At 36.8% G+C, this 20,388-nt stretch overlaps 1 protein-coding gene across 2 annotated transcripts in view; it reads right to left on the reverse strand.

Moving 5' to 3' along the window:
* Positions 1–8,451: 8,451 nt before the first annotated feature.
* The window catches only part of EMCN (endomucin), an 88,114-nt gene continuing 76,177 nt past the window's right edge, over positions 8,452–20,388 (reverse strand). Inside the window, exons 11-12 of one of the 2 annotated variants that reach the window (XM_027117000.1) lie at positions 15,083–15,156; positions 8,452–8,951 (exon numbers count right to left, since the gene is read on the reverse strand). In XM_027117000.1, coding sequence (XP_026972801.1) covers positions 15,122–15,156 — 35 coding nt within the window. In that variant the 3' untranslated portion in view covers positions 8,452–8,951; positions 15,083–15,121. Of the gene's footprint in view, positions 8,952–10,238; positions 13,272–15,082; positions 15,157–20,388 lie in introns of those variants that run through there. The other variant, XM_027117001.1, reaches the window with a different exon arrangement.

A 20,388-nucleotide genomic window follows, 5' to 3' on the forward strand; every position in this document is an offset into this window, starting at 1 on the left:
AAGAGTCACAGATTCAAGGTAGATACAACTAATCGAATACAGAATACACAGATGAGTGAATGCCTCAAGGAAACATTATAGTGTAAGAGATAGAGAATGATAAGCCCCTGTTGGTTCACAGGTGGTTCCTCTTTACCAATTTGCAACATGCTGAGTGGTTGATAAAATTGAAAATGATCTTACCTTATCTCTAACTATATTCCTAATAGTTATCTCACTATTGATACCAAGCGGAAATATCTGCTGGGTCCACGTGCAATATATTAGATTTAAAAACCTAGTTGTAGTCTTTTTTGAGAAGAAAACTGGAGAATGGGAGTATCTAGTAGGACAACTGATTTATAATTTAACACAGTTTTCCTTTATAAAAATCATATAGACAACACTTTATTTTGAAGAATTAATTGTATAGCTTGACAAGTATTTGATTCTATCACTAAGCACTGGTTCTGAACTATTTGATATTTTAAAGTATTTTTCTGTCTTCCTGCTCCCTCTTTTTAGTTTTGGGTATTAGAGTTACTAGATATCAGGATTGGGGGTCCTAGACTCCGTGGACGTATGCTGTCCAATATGGTAGTCTTGAAACATGGTAGCTATTGAACATTTGAAATGTGGGCAAGTCTGAATTGAGATGGGCTGTAAGTGTAAAATGCACAACTGATTTCAAAGACTTAGTTTTGAAAAAAGAACGTATTTCTTTCATAGTTAATGTATACATATACTGAAATAATTAATTTCATCTGTTTCTATTTTTGATGTGACTACTAGAAAATTTTAAATTACATATGTGGCTCACATTACATTTCTATTGAATAGCATTGCTTTAGACTATAGAAAAGTTGTCATAGGATTGTGAGTCTAGTGATATAATTTGCTTAGATATCAGTGAATATGTAAGCTTTAATCATTCTGTTAGCCCAAAACATTCTGATAATAAGTGTCTCCAAATAAGTACCTATTAAATTCTTTTTTTTCTTCATGAAGCTAAGGTGTTAAGAGAATTTTCTTTTTAAGTCTTTGGCTGAATAACTTCTTGTTGACAATAATGACAGTTTTGGTAATCTAGCAGTCACGATTACATTCCGGGCAAGGTCAGTAGGCTAACTGATCTTTCAAGTCTAGGGAAAGATAAATTTCAGCTTCTCTGATGGAAATGGCTTTGAACTAGAAGTCAGAAGACCTGGATTATAGCCAAAGCTTTCTTGGCCACTTATAAACAGTCTGCATATTCGTTAGTAATAAATTATTTTGCTGGGAGCCAACCATATGTTTCCGTATATATAAAAAGGGGAGAATTGATAATAGCAACCCAACCCACCCACAAGGTTATTATGGCAAGTTTATGTATAAGATGACACAGTACAAGATGTGCTTAAGTTGTCATAGCTTGCACTTTCATGAGGATTTTTGCCTACATGAAACTTTGCAATGTCTTTTACAGAATAATGGAAACCTGCTTCCCAATGCCCATAATTGGACAGTATAAATTGTAATTGGTTATTATTGCTGTTCATCATCTTGGGATAAAAGAAGCTGGCAGGTTACCTCAAAGGACAGATCCAGTGATCTGTCGACCTTGATCCTGGATGAATCAATTTTTAAAAATCCATGCCTTTTAAAATGGGGATAGAGTCGGGTGAGTCACAGAAAATCTCAGGCCTTTGAAACAATTCAGGAGAGAAACTCTTGTGGCTGAAGTCTGAAAATCCAGTGTGGGTAATTGTTGATTATTAATTAATACTGAGTTGAGTAGCAAATAAAGGGATCTTTTCTGGAAATCTTTAGATGAATGTTTGTATCTTAAGAGTGTGACCCTTTCACTGCTTTAGTAAAGTACCTTATTAATTAATTGGGTTCAGCAAGGAGAAGGGAGTCTTTCTTGATCTTTGGCCCAAACTATCCCCTAAAATAGACTGGGAGAAGGAAATATAATCCCGTGGCATTAAATTGTGCCACTCAAAGGAGCTATTCTCAGCATCAAAATCACACATATTCTTTTGGAAATATTTTTGACTCTGCCCTTTTCCTTCCTTTCTGCATTAACATTAATTTAAAAGCAAAACAAAAAAGATCTGCTGCGGCATCATCCTTTAACTATTTCTTGCCTCCATAAGCTTCTACTTGGCTGAAATACATGTAGAGTTTCTTTAGCACCTATAGAAAGAGAGGCAGAACTTTTCCAGGATGTGGCTTCTATTTATGCTCGAAACTTGTATACTTCACTGTCTGTATCAGCCCTCTGCTACATTTAATTTGGTTTTGTTTTGAAGTCATTGTTTTTCATGCTTGGTTTATATGCTAGTCATTGTGCTAAATGATTTGCATGCATTATTTTACTTAATCTTCTCAAAACCTTAATATCACCATCTCAGAATTGAGAGGAAAACTGATGGAACCTAGCTCATCGCTAACTCAGAGCTCATCGTTTATTCCATGCCTGTGCTCTGTGCCCAGTGCACACAGCTTGGAGAACAAGCAATGCCCTATAACATTAAGTTTTCCATTTAATCACTTCACCTCACTTGCCCATGTTAGCAGTAAGTCACAAAGAGCCCTCCTCTTAAACTATATGTATTATCTTCTATATAATAAGCTCCTAGAGGGAATTATCACTTATGGTGTCTTTTGGTTACTGCTGTGTCTAAAACAATACCCTGGGCTAGTAGGAGGTAATAAAACTTTATTGAGAATGATGATGATGATGTTGATAACTATTAGAATGTGGTATTAATAGATGATTTCAATTTCTATTCCCTTCCCACACACATTTTTAAAAACTTCAACCTTTGAAAACTTCCCACATTTCTCTATCCAGACAGTTCAACTTCATTTCTATACTCCACATTCTGAACCTCCACAGAGTGGGAAGCTCAGCTAGCAGGATTTTAGAGGAACTAGTCTTCTTTTGAAATAAAAATTCATGGCAATCCCAGGGAGTGGCCATATCCCAACAACAAGACAGAGTTGAGACTGGGCTCATCTGTCGCGGATGTCAAAGTGAAGTTCAGTACTTTTCTGAATCATGGTTCTTAAATAATAGAACTAATTATTAAAACTAATTAGTTAAAACCTGCCTCTTGTAGCACACATATCACAAACAGTGGTACCGCACTCAGCAAATAAGTGGGTTTCACTGCAAATCCCGCGAAACCTCATCTGTGCCTCCTCCAATCTATCAACTCATGTAAGCTCTTTGAGATCATTAAATGGCAATCCAATGGGAACAGCAATGTAGTGGCTGACAGTTTTTGTTTTAAATGCTTTCATTTGCTTTAGTTTTAGTTCCAAGCAAAATGCTATAAATAATGTACTGTACTTACATTTATAATTTAAATGCACACAGCATTATTATACTGTACTGTAATAGCAGCAGGAGAAGCTCTCTAATAATATGTTGCCAGCATGCCAAAGACACTCTGTCCTTTATCAGAGTTTATCTCACACACACACACACACACACACAGGCTTGGTTTATGTTTGTGAGCAAGGGCGTACACAGATATCACAAACACCTGATACTAGAGAAGGGTGCTCAAAATCTAATCAAACGTAAAAGCTTTTGCACAGCAAAGGAAATCATAAACAACCCACAGAATGGGAGAAAATATTTGCAAACGATGCAACTGACAGTGGGCTAATCTCCAAAATATACAAACAGGTCATGCAGCTCAATATCAAATAAAACAAAAACAACCCAATCTATAAATGGGCAGAAGATCTAAACAGACATTTCTCCAAAGAAGACATACAGATGGCCAAAAAGCACATGAAAAGATGCTCAACATCACTAATTATTAAAAATACCTTTAAAGTTAATTTTATTAAGGTATATTTTACATATAAAAATATACCCATTTTAAGTCTACAGCATGAGTTTTGGCAAATATGTACACCTCTGTAATCAATGCCATAATCAAACTACAGAAATTTCTATCAACTCAAAAAATTCCCTCTCTCTTGGCATTCCCCTTATATCCTGGCTCAAGACAGCCACTGGGCTGATTTCTTTCCTAGTGCTTCATATAAATGAAGTCATAAAATATGCCTTCCACTATGTCTGGCTTCTTTTTTGCAGCATAATGTTTTTTAGGTTCATTTTGTTGGGTGTATTAGTAGTTTTTTTCTATTTTATTTCTGAGTGGTATTCCATTGTGTGACTACACCACAATTTGTTTAGTAACATTTGGCTATTATGAATAAAGCTAATATGAACCTTTGGTTACAGGTCTTTGTATAGCCATGACATGTGTTTTCATTTGTCTTGGGTAAATACATATGAGTGGAGATGGTGTGTCATACAAGAAGTATATATTTAACTTTTTAAATTTTATCCCAGGAAGAATCTGCTAAATTGTTTTTCAAATTGTTGAATGATTTTACATTCCCACTAGCAATGTATGAGAGTTCTAGTTTCTCCATATTTCCATCAACACTTGGCATTGTTGGCCTTTATAATTTTAGCCACTCCTGTGGATATGTAGTGGTATCTCACTGTAGTTTTAAATTTGCATTTTCCTGATGAATAACTGATATTGAGTGTCTTTTCATGTGCTTATCAGAAAATCATATATCCCCTTTAGTGAATTGTCTTTTCTAATTTTTTTCTGTTTTTCAGTGGATTGACTTCTTATTTTTAAGCTTTTTGAGCTCCTTACATGTCCTAGATCTAAGCCATGTCAGATATATATAATGTAAATATTTTCTCCTATCCTTTGGCTTTGCATTTTCAGTTTATTAACGCTCATTTGGAGAGCAGAATTTTTAGTTTAAAGTTCGACTGATGTTGTCTTTAATTTTGGCCTTTTGGGCCTTATCTAGGAAATCTTTACTGACATTAAAGAAGGCAAATGTTATAGATCTGGATTTAACGTTTAAGGTTATGACACTTTAGAGTCAGTTTTGTGTGTGGTATGAGGTAAGTGTTGAGCTTTGCTTTTTCATCACGTGAGTTCCAGAACAATTTGTTGAGAGGACTGTCCTTTCCCCATTGAATTATTGTGGCACCCTTGTCAAAAATCAGTTGACCATATATTCATGTGTATATAGGAGAAAAGCATACATTTGATTCTTTCTGTAATCTCTATTTTATTTCATTGATTAAATTCTATTCTTAGGTCAGTTCTGAACTGTCTTGATTTAAAGTAAGTTTTTAAATCCAGTATTGTGAGTCCTCCAAATTTAGGCTTTTAAGAAAATGTTTTAGCTATTCTAAGTCCATTCTATTTCCATATAAACATTGGAATCATCTTAACAATTTCTACAAAGAAGAAAATTAAATTTGGCCTGAAAATGTAATAAATCTGTAGATCAATTCGAATAGGACTGACATCTTAATAATACTGAGTCTTTTAATGCATGATTTAGTATTCTTTAATTTCTCTTAGAAGTTTGACAGTTTTTAAGTGTACAGGGAGTGAACATATCTTGTAAAATTTATCCCTCAGAATTTTATATATACTGGCATAATTGTAAATGGTATATATATTTTTTTAATTTTCATTTTTTGGTTACTAAATAAAAGAAACCAGTTGATTCTGTATATTGATCTTATATTCTTCAACCATTACAAATTAATTTATTAATTTTGGTAGGTTTTTTGGAGATTTCATAGGATCAATGCATGACTTTGTCACCTTTGTTTATAATGGGATGGTAAAGTGGTCCTTTTACCACTAACTATAGCCAGGAGCATAATTGTTAACCCATTTTTATATATAGGTAAACTGAGATTAGAAAGACTAAGTAATATAGTGATGAAGAGCAGGGATTTGGGGTTTAGGTTGGAATCCAAATTTTTACTGCTTACTAGTTGTACCACCTTGGGTAAGTTATTTAATTTTCTGTCTTGGTTTCCATATATCTAAAATGAATATGCTGCTGCTGAGAAAAATAATAAAACAAATATAACATAATATTAGAAGTTGTATCTTATCATTGTTTTCTTATTAACTGAGATGACAGATGTGAAGGTTTTAGCACAGTGCCTGGAAACAGTGCCTCAGACACAGTGTCACTAACCAATGATATTATCCGTAATCACTTTGGTAGAATTCTGACTTTAAGTTCAGGAATGTAATATTGATGAACAAGATAGAGGTTTTTTCATTATTTATCAAAACTGTTTTTCCTTTAAAAAGTATCCAGAACAAGAAAAAGGTGTTCAGGCCCATAGGATAAATCCCCTTGAAGAAAAGACAAAGTATACTCATTTAAAGGAACATGAGAAGTCTTGTTTGTGTTTGTGGGGAAATTGTGACCAGAAGTTCTGTAGATAATCCATGACATATTCTCATTTCAAGGTACTTATTAGTTAATTAATCACAATGACGGATATCTTCAATATTAGGCAATAATTAACAAATTCACAGTCTTGAGACTACCACTCAAAAAACAGCTTTTAAAGGACTTTTCTTTTTAGAACCCCATAAATTCTCAATGGAGAAAAATCAGGCGGAAGAGCTAGCCTGCTCATTGTTGAAGGTTTGTCGGTGTCCTAAGTTGATCCTCAAGAACTTAAGTTTGGCAGGTAGACAAGAAATAAGATACAGATTTGTCAGATATGTAAGGGAATATTTCAGCTCAGCAAGGGGAATTTAGAAGTCTTTCTCTGCTGACTGATCACAGCCAGTGTGTCAGACAACAACATCCGCTTATTCTTAGATGACAACAGTTAATTAGCTCTTGTTTATGTTTTGACTATTGATAGACTTAAATTATATTCATATTGTCATGCAGAACAAACACACAGAAAGGTTTGCCTTTGATCTAAATACATTTTTTCCTTGGCTGCAGTGACATTTGAACTGTATATCAGAATAAAAATCTTATAAGAAATCAGGCATAAAAATAGTAGGGGTGGGGTGGGGGGGCTGCAAAAAAAAGTAAATCATCTAAATCAGATAATTAAAAAAAATCTGATTAATGATAATTTTGGCTTGAAAACCAAGTGCCTTATTTCAACAGACATTCAAGTTGACTTATAAAAATGCAGACATTACCTTTGAGATTGACTTTACAAAATGCCATGAATATCTCTGCAAATATCTCAATCCTCTTATCACTTTGACTTTTTAAAGATTTAATGCTATAGTTGTAAGTATAAAGCATATTCCTTATGTATAATTCTTGAACTAGAGTGAATTTCATTCTTTCATTATGTTTAAAAAGCTTTCCTTCTTCCTGATCCTTATAAACTCCCTTCAAACAATATTTATTAAAGGTCAAGAAAATGGTTTTTCTAGAAGTCAAAATAGCATATCACTTGTAGTAATTTAAATTGCAGAAGAGTTTGTATCTTTACTACATTCTGTGTAACAGTGCTTTTGCTCTGTAAAGCATTCTGGGGGTGTTGGAATATTTTTCTTTTGAAGACAAATGCTCCATGGTTGGCATGCTCTAGCCACTGCTGCACCCATTTAAAGACTCCTAGGTTAGAGTTAAGCATGGGCAAAGCATCCCTCAAGGGAAAGTGTAGGTACTGGAGATCCTAGCCTTTTTCTATACCCTATTGTTGTTCTTTTTCTTTTTTCTTCCCCATTTTTCTTCTCAAAGAAACATAAAGAGGCACCAGTAAAAAATATAAGTATTCTTGTTTGGTGTCCTTGATTAGAAGTCGTGCAGACATCAGGGAGCAAAAACCAAAGTGATTATTCACATAATCCTCAACGCTGAACATTTTAAAATACACTGCAACAATATAAATTGTAAAAGGTAGTTTTAAATGTACCCTCTGTCTCTACTACATTGTCCTCGTATCACTAGGATAATTTAGCACCGAAATCAGCTTAGGCAATCATAAAAGTTAAAGAGCTGCCCCTGGCAGCGTTTTCATTCCAGAACTTTCCACAGAACTTCAGCCATCATGATGTCTTGATCCCTTGTGTCCAAGGAGTGGTCAAGGTTTATCATTCAGCCTTCAACAGAAGAATTTGACCCTGATGGAGCGGCAGCTATAATCATATGGTATTTTTAGGAAAGTGATACACTGAAAAATAATATCACAATTATGTATTTATGAAATGTTGGTTTCTACAAACTGGAGATTTAAGAATGATTGCTAGAACAAATCAGTACATTTCTAAAAGAAAATAAAAATGCACAGAGATAGTGTCAATCAAATCGATTATGAAAAATCACAGTCCTGTTATCTTCATAATGAATGCAGTACAGTGTCATAAATGCCCTTACATCCTTGTCACATAGTGTGAAATACAAAGAGAAAGACCAAAGAAATGGTAAATTGACTTCCCTTGAACAGGGTCTGATACGTGAATCCTTTGTCCCTTTCTCACTTATTAGATGCCTTTCATTAGTGAGTTCTCATAGTCTAATAATCAATCCAAAAATACTCATAATTATGGGAAGACAATATCATTGCCATTTTCACAGTCATATTATCATATTTTTAGTGTGTTGAGTACAGCAATTATTCATGAAAAGTAACACATGTAAGTATGAATAAAATATCTTTATGTACAAAGTGGCATGGCAGGATTTTGACCCAATATTTAATAATACACTTGCAAATTTTCCCTGCATTAACATAATAGAAAACAATAAATACAAACGTTAGGTAATAAAAGAACACTGAGAAAGTAGGAAAGTCTCCGTGGATAAGAAATGTTAGTTCTGAAAACTTTAAACTCAAGGGACAGTCATTTCATCAGTGAAGGCACCTGCCTGGGCTGTCAGGTTACCTGCTCACAGATGCCCCTCCTAAAATTCCCTCCCCTAGGAATGTTCCTATAAAATGTGGTAATGTGTTTTTTCACATCTTAAAGGACAGGAGAGGCCCAGGATGGTTTCCGATTCTCTTAGATTATTGCGTGTCATCTGGACATCACTTTATTGGGACAGGTGCACACTGGCGAGCAGGATTGGAGGTCAGGATTGAATCCACAGGGCTTTCTCCCTTTCTAACCGTGGAGCACAGAAGCTGAAGAGTAAGCCTGTGGGGTGGGAAAGGGGGAAACAAAAAAGGTCAGATTCTAAGAAAGTGAAGACGTAGAGATGCTGGGGGACACCATCTCTTGGTAAGAAATGTTAGCGACCAGCTGAATTTTTCCACCCAGTAGAGTCACTGGAATGTCTCATAAGCACTTCAACCTCAACAAGTCTGAAAGGAAACCCACTAGACTGCCTCCCAAACCTATTCCCTCTCGCTCCGTAATTCCAATCTTTGCTCTTACCTTCATGATCCATCCAGGCACTCATGCTAGATGTGTGGGCATAATCTATACCCCTAATAGTTCTTCCCCAATGCCTACATTCACACAATCCCTACCTCTGGAGAATGTCACCTTCCAGACAATTCTTTATTCTATTCTGCCTCTTCCTCTGTATTCCTACTGTATCTGCAGACCTGGTGAAGCCCTTGCTCTTTTCCCGGGGAATACTGAAATAGCCCTCTGACCTCTCCGCTTCCAGTCTTACTCCTGTTGAATTAATCTTCCACACTGAACACTCAGTGATGTGTCTCAAGCACAAATCTCATCGTATTCCTCTTCTGATGAAAGCACTTCACCGCACCCTATCACTAACGCGACATCGTTCAAGGTCTGTTGCTTGGGGTAACAATGTGAGTAATTAAGAGATTGATTGGCAACTTTCATGCTTTGCTTCCGTGGACTTATCAGGGAGAAGAGTGAACAGGCAACTCTGCACTTCTCCTTCACAGAAAGGAGAGTCAGGGCTTTGGTTTATTACTTTGGGTTTTCTTGTTTGCGGTACAGAAAGAACTTTCTGTATTGGCGCCCCAAAACAGCAGGAGATGGAAGCTTCTGTGCTTTAATTGGGAAAGGGGCACATGCCCGGCATGGCAGGGTAGGTGCTGTCGTGCTGCTGATGGCAGTGCTGGTGGTTTGCTGGAGTCTGGGAGGAGGATGATATGGTGGGGGTGAGGGTGGGCAGTGGACCAGCGTGGAGACCTGCATCTTGCTCCCTCATGGCATGAGCGGTGAGGCAGGACCTTTGCTAGGGATGGTTGCATTGCTGCCTTGCAGTGCGGGAGCCGGACACTGGTTACTGTGTTTTGCGGGACAGTTGGAAGACCAGAGAGTGGACACAGGATCCAGGTCAAGTCTTAGTCTGTGGAAAGGACTGTAAAGCAGGGCATTTCTTTCTTTCTTTCTTTCTTTTTTTGCAGTACGCGGGCCTCTCACTGCTGTGGCCTCTCCCGTTGCGGAGCACAGGCTCCGGACGCGCAGGCTCAGCGGCCATGGCTCACGGGCCCAGCCACTCCACGGCATGTGGGATCTTCCCGGACCGGGGCACGAACCCGTGTCCCCTGCATCGGCAGGCGGGCTCTCAACCACTGCGCCACCAGAGAAGCCCCCATGATAGATTCTTTAATCATTATTGACAACACTTTATAAGCAAAGAAGCACAATGGTTCTAGGAGAAAAGGTCATTCTATCCTGGTTTTATAGATGTGGAACCTACTGCAAAGCATTATAAAGAAATTTGTTGAAGGCCATAGACTAGGATCAGAAAATAAATCTTGCTTTACTTGTGATGTTTTCTTTTTAGCCCTCATTCTTCATTTTAAAATGTAAGAAAAATAATTGAAGAACATGTTAAGCTTTTCTGGAAGTTCACAAAGATGCTTTTAGATTATCAAGGATATCATTTAGAAAATTACAGAAGTACAGTGAATTGCATCTGCAAGAAAAATAGAAATGGGTAACATTCCACTTTGTTGAGGATCTGTGGGATGAGACTTTCATACAAGTTATTGGTCTTGCTGCCCCTTGGTTCTTCGTTGATCTGAAACTCCCCTCACTTCTTAAACTGGCAGGTGGCTTGGAACAGAACGGACAGGAGACCTACTGGAGAGGGAGCGGCCAGGTGGCAGTAGGTCTCCTCCCTTCTAAAGCACAGGATTGCTCTCAGAACAATCAAAAGACTTTCTTTTCAGTTCTAAAATTGTTTTTCCCCTCATTTAAGATATATCTTGGACATGTCTACATGCAATTTAAAAATTGTCTTGATAATCACTTTTGCTAGTTGTATAATGTCATTGATTGGATTATACCTAATTTATCTGAAATTTCCATACCACTGGACATGCTGTTTCTAAATGTTTGCTACCATTCTTTGTATATTAATCTTTAATCACATTTCAAATAATTTCCTTTTGAAAATTTCCTAAAAGTGAAGTTACTAGGTGACAAATGTGAATATTTTAAGTCTCTTAGTGAATATTACCAAACTGCTCTTTGGAAAGATTAATCCAGTTAATCCAATTTATACTGTCAAATGCAGCATATGATACTATTTGCTTCATCAGTATGATTTTTAAAAATTAGGAAAAGAAAAACTCAAGTAATTGAAGGTTATAATTTTTTTGGTCTTAATTCCATTTTTGATTAGTAATAGTACAGGAACTCTTCTATAATTTTATATTACCATTTTTATTTCCTCCTCTGTGAATTGCCTGTTCCTGGCCTTTGCTCATTTAAAAAATTTATGATTTGTATAACTGTCTTTGTATATTTAAAATATTAATGAATTGGTCTCATATTTATGACAAACATGTTCCTGATTTATAATTTATAGTTTATGATAATTTTTATGTTTGGAAATTTTAAGTCATGATGTAGTAGAATTCCTATTATTTCCATTGTGTTATATTGTTTCCTGGTCTGAAAATTCTTAATCAGACACATAATACAACCTAACAAATTTTTCTTCTACTTTTTTTTACATTTAGTTTTTTTATATATTTTCCCCATATAGATATTATTAGCTAATGTCCCTTCACACTCGTTATTAACAAATTTGTTCAGACCATTTGTTGGCATCAGTAAGAAAAGGATGTGCTTTCCTGCTCTACATTTTGGCATAAAAATTCTGGCCTTAGCAGAAGTCCTATGTAACAGCAAATCAATTCCTTGTCACTTTGTCATAAAATAATTAATCTCTTGTCATAAAAGAATTAATCTCAGAAGAAGATAACAGAGCATATTTGCATTACAAGTGAGCTCAAATATGTGTAGAAGTACATACAGCTAATGTATCTCTAATCTTTGATTCCAGCAGCCTTCAAAACTTACCACAAGTTACTTTTGCACTAACAGCCATTTTGAGGGAGGTATCAGCTAGTAGCTGGGAGGAAAATGAATTATACAGGGAAAGCTTAAACTAAAATAATCATTTTCTTATTCTAAATAAATTATGGTCCCTAAATATAGCAATAAATCTGCAGTGAAGGATAATATTTTTTGAAACTCCTATCAACCTTCCTCTTGTTGACATAAAAGTCTTAAGAGATTTTAGAACTAGATTGAATTGATCAGTTGTATCAATCATGCCCATATAGCTTTTTAACTTTTTTCTCTATTTTCTTATTTCTTATGTGCGATTTCATGTTCTCACTAGACAAAGCTTTGCAGAGAGGGCAAGGGTCATAGATTAAAGGTATTTTGGAATTCCATTAAATGTAACATTCAGCACAAAATAGATGATCGTTATACGAAGCAGCAGGCATTAAATACATCTAGAAATTTATCCTGAGGTGAAAAATTTTAACATGAGTGAATGTGTCCGTATCAGTGTTTGCGGTTGCATACCAATCCAAAGACTTCTCAATTTCTTTTCTCAACTTCTAGCTCTGATAAATGCATTCCTATTTATCCTGGATTTCTGAGTTGATATCTGATTTCTAGGTGATATCTGATTTCTAGGAGGAAGCAATTACTCAGCGGTTACTACGTTTAAAGTACAATGGTTGCTAATAGAAATATATTGAAAAAGAGTAGGACAAATAGACAATAGAACTGACCAATTTCAAATATGTTTCTTCCCATTACTTTCATCTTTACTCTTCAGAACATTGTTATGTAATTCCACAATTACTCAGAAAGGCAACAGAAGCTATTTACCTCTGCAAATCAAAAGACATGAGATTAGAGGCTAGGAATATTTTTTCAAGTACAAAAATTGAAAGGAATGGGAGTTGGATAATAATTCATTTTGTTGAGCTTATTTGGGTCAGTACTCTTCCTTTTCTTCCGTATAGAGACTGTCTCCTGCATAGAGACTTTTCTTTCTTTCTCTTCCCAACTGAACAGAAGACTTCTTCTTCCTCCAAACTGGGCAATTAGTCACTAAGATTTGAGCATTTTAACAATCTGGAAGGCATCCTTTTACTAGCCACAGGATTGCAAAGAAACCATAGCTTGTACGGAAGGAAGCTTGCCATATACTAGAGAGGGCTGGACCACGTCTCCACAAATTTCTCACACTTCTCAGGTTCTTGAATCTTGCATCTGAAAGAGTGCATTGCAAAAGGATAGGCAAAGGCCCAGATTCCTCTCATCCTAACCCACCCCTTGCTGGCTAGAGAAGGATGAAATTCTGACACTGATGCATGTCTGGATGACACTCCTTTGTTTACGTCTCCTGCTCCTGGCCAGAGAAGCATGGCTGGCATCATTTATTCAATAAACACTGGCTGAGTATCCATAACAGCACTGTCTTTGTGCTGGGAAGTAGACATAGGTAGTGGGCATAACAATGATATTCCCCCCGGACGCTACCCAGAGTGACTACCATTGTGTTTAGGCCAATTCTGGGCATACACCTATTTATCTGTTCTTTTGCTTTTTTACTATTAGTTGCTAAAGGGTAAATTTCTCTGCAGGTTCTAAAAATGATCAAACCCTAATTGTGAGGGCACTTAATCAATGCTGCTTGTGAAAAATAAGTCAAAAGAAACTTTTCTTACCCAATTCTAGAAAAGCAAAAGATGGTCCCATGCTAAGCTGGAAAGGTTAATTCCAGCAGGCCTGAAATCGGGCTGAGTTGTTTTACTGAAATAAGACATGTACCTGCATTGCACTGACTCCTGGTCAAAGAATGGAACACACAGAATAGCAGTTGCTTGTAATCATAGTTTTGAGAGGCTTCAATTATTCATTGATTAACAATTAATGTAATGAGATTGATCACCTTGCATCTGGTCTCATTGAGACACATGGAGGGCTCTGTCGCTCATCTAGTTATACAGCAAGAATGTGCCTACATGACCATCTGGGTTCTGTAAGTTCCCTATATACTAACGAGTTCTGTTCCAAGAGTGTGTTCGTAAGTCCAACAAAGTTAGCCTAGGTACCCAACTAACACAATCAGCTGTATAGTACTGTAATGTCATAGGTTTATAATACTTTTCACACAAATAATACATTAAAAAAAACAAAAAATGAAGGAAACATTTTTACTCTTACAGTATGGTACTTTGAAAAGTACAGTAGTACAACAGCTGGCATACAGGGGCTGGCATCGAGTCAACAGGCAAGAAGAGTTACTGACTGGAGGAGGGAGAGGAGGTGGGAGATGGTAGAGCTGAAGGGTCGTTAGCAATAGGAGACAGAGTGCAATTTCACTCATGCCTGACGTCGATGGAATGCATGTTCGCATCTTTGAAAGTTCGCAACTTGAAGGTTCATATGTAGGGGACTTACTGTATAAGAAGCCCCAGCTGAGAGTGCATTTTGGATCACCTTGTTTGAGGTACTTTGTGCACACATCCATGGTTCCTGGCTCCAGAGAGGAAGTACATCTGGGTATGGTTTTTACTGAGAGAGGACAATTGGACCTCCCACCTGGCATCTCTGGACCCCTCTCCCTGAGCCAACCTTTGGCTGTGATGCGCATTCTTACCTTAATGCAGCTCCTATGTCATATACTATTTTTTTTTTTTTTACTGTCATTTTGGGTCCTGCAAATCTTCCTTAGCAATAGAACCCTGTCTAACTGCCACTGTTAAGTATATATATGCTGACCCAGGCAGAGGCAAACTACATCTATGAGGAAACATTACGAACAGGCAGAAAGGAGGAATTGTATCATTCCTGAGGTAGGCAGGGCAACTGGAAGAATCTTCTTCAGCCCCCAAGACATTTATTTCTCTGGCAAATGTTCTTAGAGTTTGTTTTTAGACAAATAGAAAATGATGGTTTAACTGACACAAGCTATTAACTTTTCAGGTTATAAAAGTCTTTAAAAATAATCTGAGCTGCAGCAGGCTAACAAAACAGATATTAATGAGTATCTCAGTGAGTGGAATTAGGGAACTTACATATTTATTGCCCAGGTGTGGAGAGGATTCATCAAGCTGTCAGTTCTTGGTTTTTCCTTGTGCAGAGTGCTCACCTAAAAGCAGAAGATATGCTTTGATCTATAAGCGCAGAGAGTGAATAACGATGAAAATACAAGTTTCTTGGCTTGTTTTCTGTTTTTCAAGGAAAGTCCAATTTCCCTTCAAGAACGTCATTAGAGCCACAACTTACCTCTTGGTATTGCCTGGAAATTGTTCACCAAGATTTATGAGCTTTATTCGGCCATTGTTTATTTTCACCCTAGAGGAGCAATGCTAACTCACTCCCTGCAGATAGGGGGTGTGAGTTGGGAGGTGATAGCAAGAGAGGCGCCCTAGGGAATAAGTTATTGAATTTTGCTTGTTCCATAAGCTGGCTGTGCCTGAGCAAAACTACATCATATATTTAAAATGCCATTTTATCAGGAAAACATTCTAGGGTCCTTTGTTTAAATACTTCAGTGAAAGTTTTGTGAAAATGAATTTATAGGCCAACATGAATACGTTGGTGACGTACAAAGCAGCACAGGGAACATTGCTCAAAATAACCATGTTATTCCATCATCAATATAAAGATAAATATTAACTTAGGATGATGGGGAGCTGAGAGGTTCCAAGCATTTTTTTTTAATTTATTTATTTAATTTATTTTTGGCTACGTTGGGTCTTCGTTGCTGCACGGGGGCTTTCTCTAGTTGCGGCGAGCAGGGGCTACTCTTCATTGTGGTGCTCAGGCTTCTCACTGCGGTGGCTTCTCTTGTTGCAGAGCACGGGCTGTAGGTGCGCGGGCTCAGTAGTTGTGGCACATGGGCTTAGTTGCTCCGCGGCATGTGGAATCTTCCCGGCCCAGGGCTCGAACCCGTGTCCCCTGCATTGGCAGGCGGATTCTTAACCCCTGCGTCACCAGGGAAGCCCCCAAGCATTTTTACTTGCTCTTGGATTTGTGTTCAAAGCATTTCACATTACCTGTGTCTTTCATGTAGATTCAAGTAACAACAGCAGTCACATTATACAAAAGCAGTATGGGTCCAAGCGTCCAGCTTTGAGAACAAATGTCATTGTTTTGCTCCAGCTTTTATCTGCCAGCTAGGAAACAAGTCTTCTGGGGACTCCATTGATGTCACCCGTTACCTGCACTGTCATGGCGATAGTAAATAGTGCCAGAGACCTAAGAAGAACAAACCTAGGGCTCCCCTTCAAGAGATCCTTAAGTCTTCTGCTTCAGAAAATGTCAGGCTCAGAGCAACAGCCCTCACAAGCCCCTGACCCGCTACAGCCCTTTGCTCACTATTGTTTATTTAACAGAAAGCACAGCATGTCCTGGAATCCATGGCTATAAAGTACAGGAATAAGAAGTAAACAAAAGAAACATTTATTGAACCCCTACTGTCTGCCAGAGTCGTGTAAAACAGCTCGTATGAAAAACTTCAATTCTTAATACCTCCCAAAGTCTGTCTAACTGGGAATAGAAAGTGTGGAAAGATTCAATAACCATATGATTCAAATAACAGTTATAATAATGATATATACGGTAAAAGCAAACAAAGTACATATACACCTAGAAAAAAAAAACTGGAAAGAAATACACCAAATGCCAATACTGATCATATCAAGGTTTTCTCTCATAAGTAATTTTAAATTCTTTTCTATTCTCCATTTTCCCCCATTCTCCATTATGCATAACGTGGTCAGATATTAAAATGGCAGTTTAAGCCATGAAGAGATATTCAAGGCAGTAGTGCATGCTGACTTGCCAATCAACAGTTAGAGGAGAGAAAGACCACGTACAGTTGGGACAGTCAAGGAAGCCTTGGTGTAAGTGCAGAGACTGACGCAACAACTATTGAGGGGCTGTGAAGACATGCCGAATCTCTGTATGGTTTTATACATCTATAAATCTTTCCCTCATCTTTACAGTTGTTCATTTCCAGTTGTTAATGAACGTTTGTAAAACATAAATAAACAGAAAAGTAACTGTACATTTAATGAGTAATTACCATAATATACTAATTAGTATTAGTTTACTAATAATATATGAATAATATGTAATTACCACAATGCGTAGGAGGGGAGGTGGGAGTGACAAAGGAGACCAAGGTGCTGTCTCCCCCTTCAAAAGAGCTTGAGCTCAGTGAGGAACACAGAGGATAGGAGATGAGTGACATCTGGGAAGTACATGTTATTAAGTGGTTCAAAATTTGAGCAAGTGAAATCTGGCACATCATGAAAGGCCTTGTAGACGTGCTAAAGTGTTGGAACTTAATCTTAAGTAATTAAAACTTATCAGAGTTTTCTAAGCAAAGGAAAATTATAAATGGATTCAGATCTGCTTTTTCTTCCTCCAAATAGTTCAAAACCAAGTGATGCTTTGAAATTAAATTCAGTGATACAGTATTTTCTTTCTTTTGTGGAATCATGTATTCCTTAATTTAGGCAATTTTCTTCATATTTGTATAGCCTTACATGTTAAAAATGAGATAATGTACATTAACTTTCTGAGGAGTGGTGTAAGTGGGAATCATCTTGAAAATGCATCATGTCACATGTATATTTTGTAGTAAATCATGAGGATGTTTAACTTGGCAAGACTTCTTACTAAACCTGAGTGGCATCTTATATGTTCTCATAAAGGACTCCGTGATCTGCTATGTTTGGTGCTCATTTTTTTCTGAAAGCACGTTCTTGTGTATACCCTAGTAGGCTTTCTCTTTTACATTAAAGAAAGCTCCCAATTGAAATAATCAAATTTTAAACATTATGGGCCACATTTTCAACGGAAGAACCCTGCTTGACAAAGAACATATTTAGAAGAAGCAGGAAGCGTGGATGGATGAACACCATGGCCAATTAGAGGAGGAGGACTTGAGGCAAGGAACTGTCTTATCCAGAGAAAATACTCAGAACAATAACCATTACACATAGAGGCTTGTAGAAACCCAGAAAATTTACCATCCACTGGCATTCCCCTGAAGGTGAGTTGCTGCAGAGCTCTGTTTCCTTGGAAACATGATATATTGACCTCTAAAATGGCAAAATTGATTTTGAGATATAAGACCAGAGTTTATAAATTGACATACTGACCAATCCAATGAATTCTTAAGACCATTGAATCTCAAATTTCATGTTGTTACCCACATTGGTGCATTAATTAATACTATGTCCCTTAGGCCATGTAGCACATAATATGAAATATATAATAATCATCAGTTCTGAGTGGTGAATAGTCACATATTCTATCAAATTCTTTTTCTGTATTTTCTAACTATTTAAAAATTTTTATATAGGAGATAGTGGAAATTTAGGCTAAACCTGTGCACTTATATAAAACCTAATCATTTCAGACTATTCTAGTTATATTTTAGAATGATGTCACTATTAGGGAAGAGAGATTTAAGTGAAAATAATTATAATAATGTAATTTCTATTGAGTGTGGTGAGCATAATTTTATAACGAAAGCATGTTTGAATAAGTTTTGAAAGAAGGTAGAAAGAGATTTGTTTGCAGGTGTTTCAGGAACCATCAAATCCTGTTAATGGTGGACAGACTTTAATAAAAACTGTGGTAGTACAAAGAGAATTTGGAGGGCATTGTTTTAGATTATCAGTTCTAGGCTACTGAAATCAACTCAGAGTCACCCGTTTTAGTTTTCCCCTATTACCAAATATTTTCTATAATCAGCTAGGTTGACTTTTGAGAGATTATTTTCTTAAAAGAAGTGTGCTTCCTAACTTGAGGTTGGCAGAAATAAAAGTACCAGAGACTAGATTTTATTATTTCCATAGTAATATTTCCTCCTTAGACCTATGACCTGAAAAGCTACTTATGAAGAAAAGGAACTTTGGGTAGTTCAGGGTCTTCTTAACTATCCCACCGTGATCTACCCACTTATTATTGCAGTTAGTATGACAGTGGGAGATAGTAGCTTACACAGAATTATCCTTGGGCCTTGAAGAAGAATCAGAAAGCAAATTAGCAACCAAGAAACACAAGGTTTCTCTGTGGATTTCCCCTCCTGAAAGCCGCGATTCTGGTGTCACTTGTCATTTCCCTGGTAGACACAGGTAGCAGAGCAGGTGGTCCTGATCTCAGGCCCCTCCTCACCAGGAGAGCCAAGGGCTCCTATACGGAGGCTTCTGGTCCACAGCTTGGAGACCCCCAGAAGCTGCCGAGTGTTCGGTTTAAATCCCGAGGGGATAAAGGAGCGTGCATGAAATTACAGGTTGTCATGCTGCTCACAAGTCACAGGCAGATTCTGAGAGCTTTTCTTGATAAATGGTGTAGTCGCACTCCGGGTCCTTCATAACCTTACTCAGGACTGGTCCACGTTTAGTCTCCTTGCCTGGAGGTTTTCCTTGACCAAGTAGAATAGGCTCAGCTACTTAGTCAAGGCTGGTAAGCAGCCAGGAGAAACTGGTGAGTGGTTTCCAATTATCCTGTGGAGGAATTTTACTCTTTCATTCATTCATATGGTTACCTTCAAGAGAACAGTGTGGGAATAAAGAAATGTGTAAGAGATACGAGAATGAAAGTCTCTCTTAAGAGAAAATGGCTCCCATGAGGGATTTGGCCATGTCGCTGCAGATTTTGGGTGCCCTTGCTTTTCAACCTCTTTTGTTTATCTGTTGTAATTTGTTCTAGTTAGAATCTCCTACCTGAAATGGGGACCTTATTCAGCCTTTGATATCTTGCTCTTCAATTGGGACTATATTTATAGCCTTTTGTTTTACAAAATCGTTTTTGCAACATATTTATAATGTTTATCATCTGATAGCTCTCACTTCACATAACATATGTATTGTGGGAGTATTTTGTATAGGTAAAATTGGGGGGACTGAATATAGTAAATGTCTTGATGTAACTTGATATTTAAATTAGAGCCACATAGGTTGTTTCATAAAACTCATAATTACTTTTTATTTATATACTTTTTATTTTTTTGGTCATATTGATGTTTTAAATATTTTGTTTACTCAAAACAAAAATGTAATCTGTGTTTTTTTAATTTTTAAAAACTATCTAGCATCTCATTTTTCATTGCTTTCGATACAAATATAATTCATACAAATCATAGCTGTATTTTGAAAATCTTTTTAGATTGCAGACCAAACAAAATCAAAACCTAAGAAACTAGAAAAAAGAAATGTAAATTTTTTCAGTAGGAAATTGTGTTTTGTCCTTACTGAGAAGCTCAATTAAAGTATTTGAAGTGATATAAAATATGATATACATTTTAACTGATGAATCCTAGTTCCGGTTGACTGTACACAGCCATTACCAAAAATGAAAC

The sequence above is a fragment of the Aethalodelphis obliquidens genome, unplaced genomic scaffold (assembly GCF_003676395.1).
Source record: "Aethalodelphis obliquidens isolate GAN/ISIS:26980383/991018 unplaced genomic scaffold, ASM367639v1 scaffold17, whole genome shotgun sequence".
Taxonomy (NCBI): domain Eukaryota; kingdom Metazoa; phylum Chordata; class Mammalia; order Artiodactyla; family Delphinidae; genus Aethalodelphis; species Aethalodelphis obliquidens.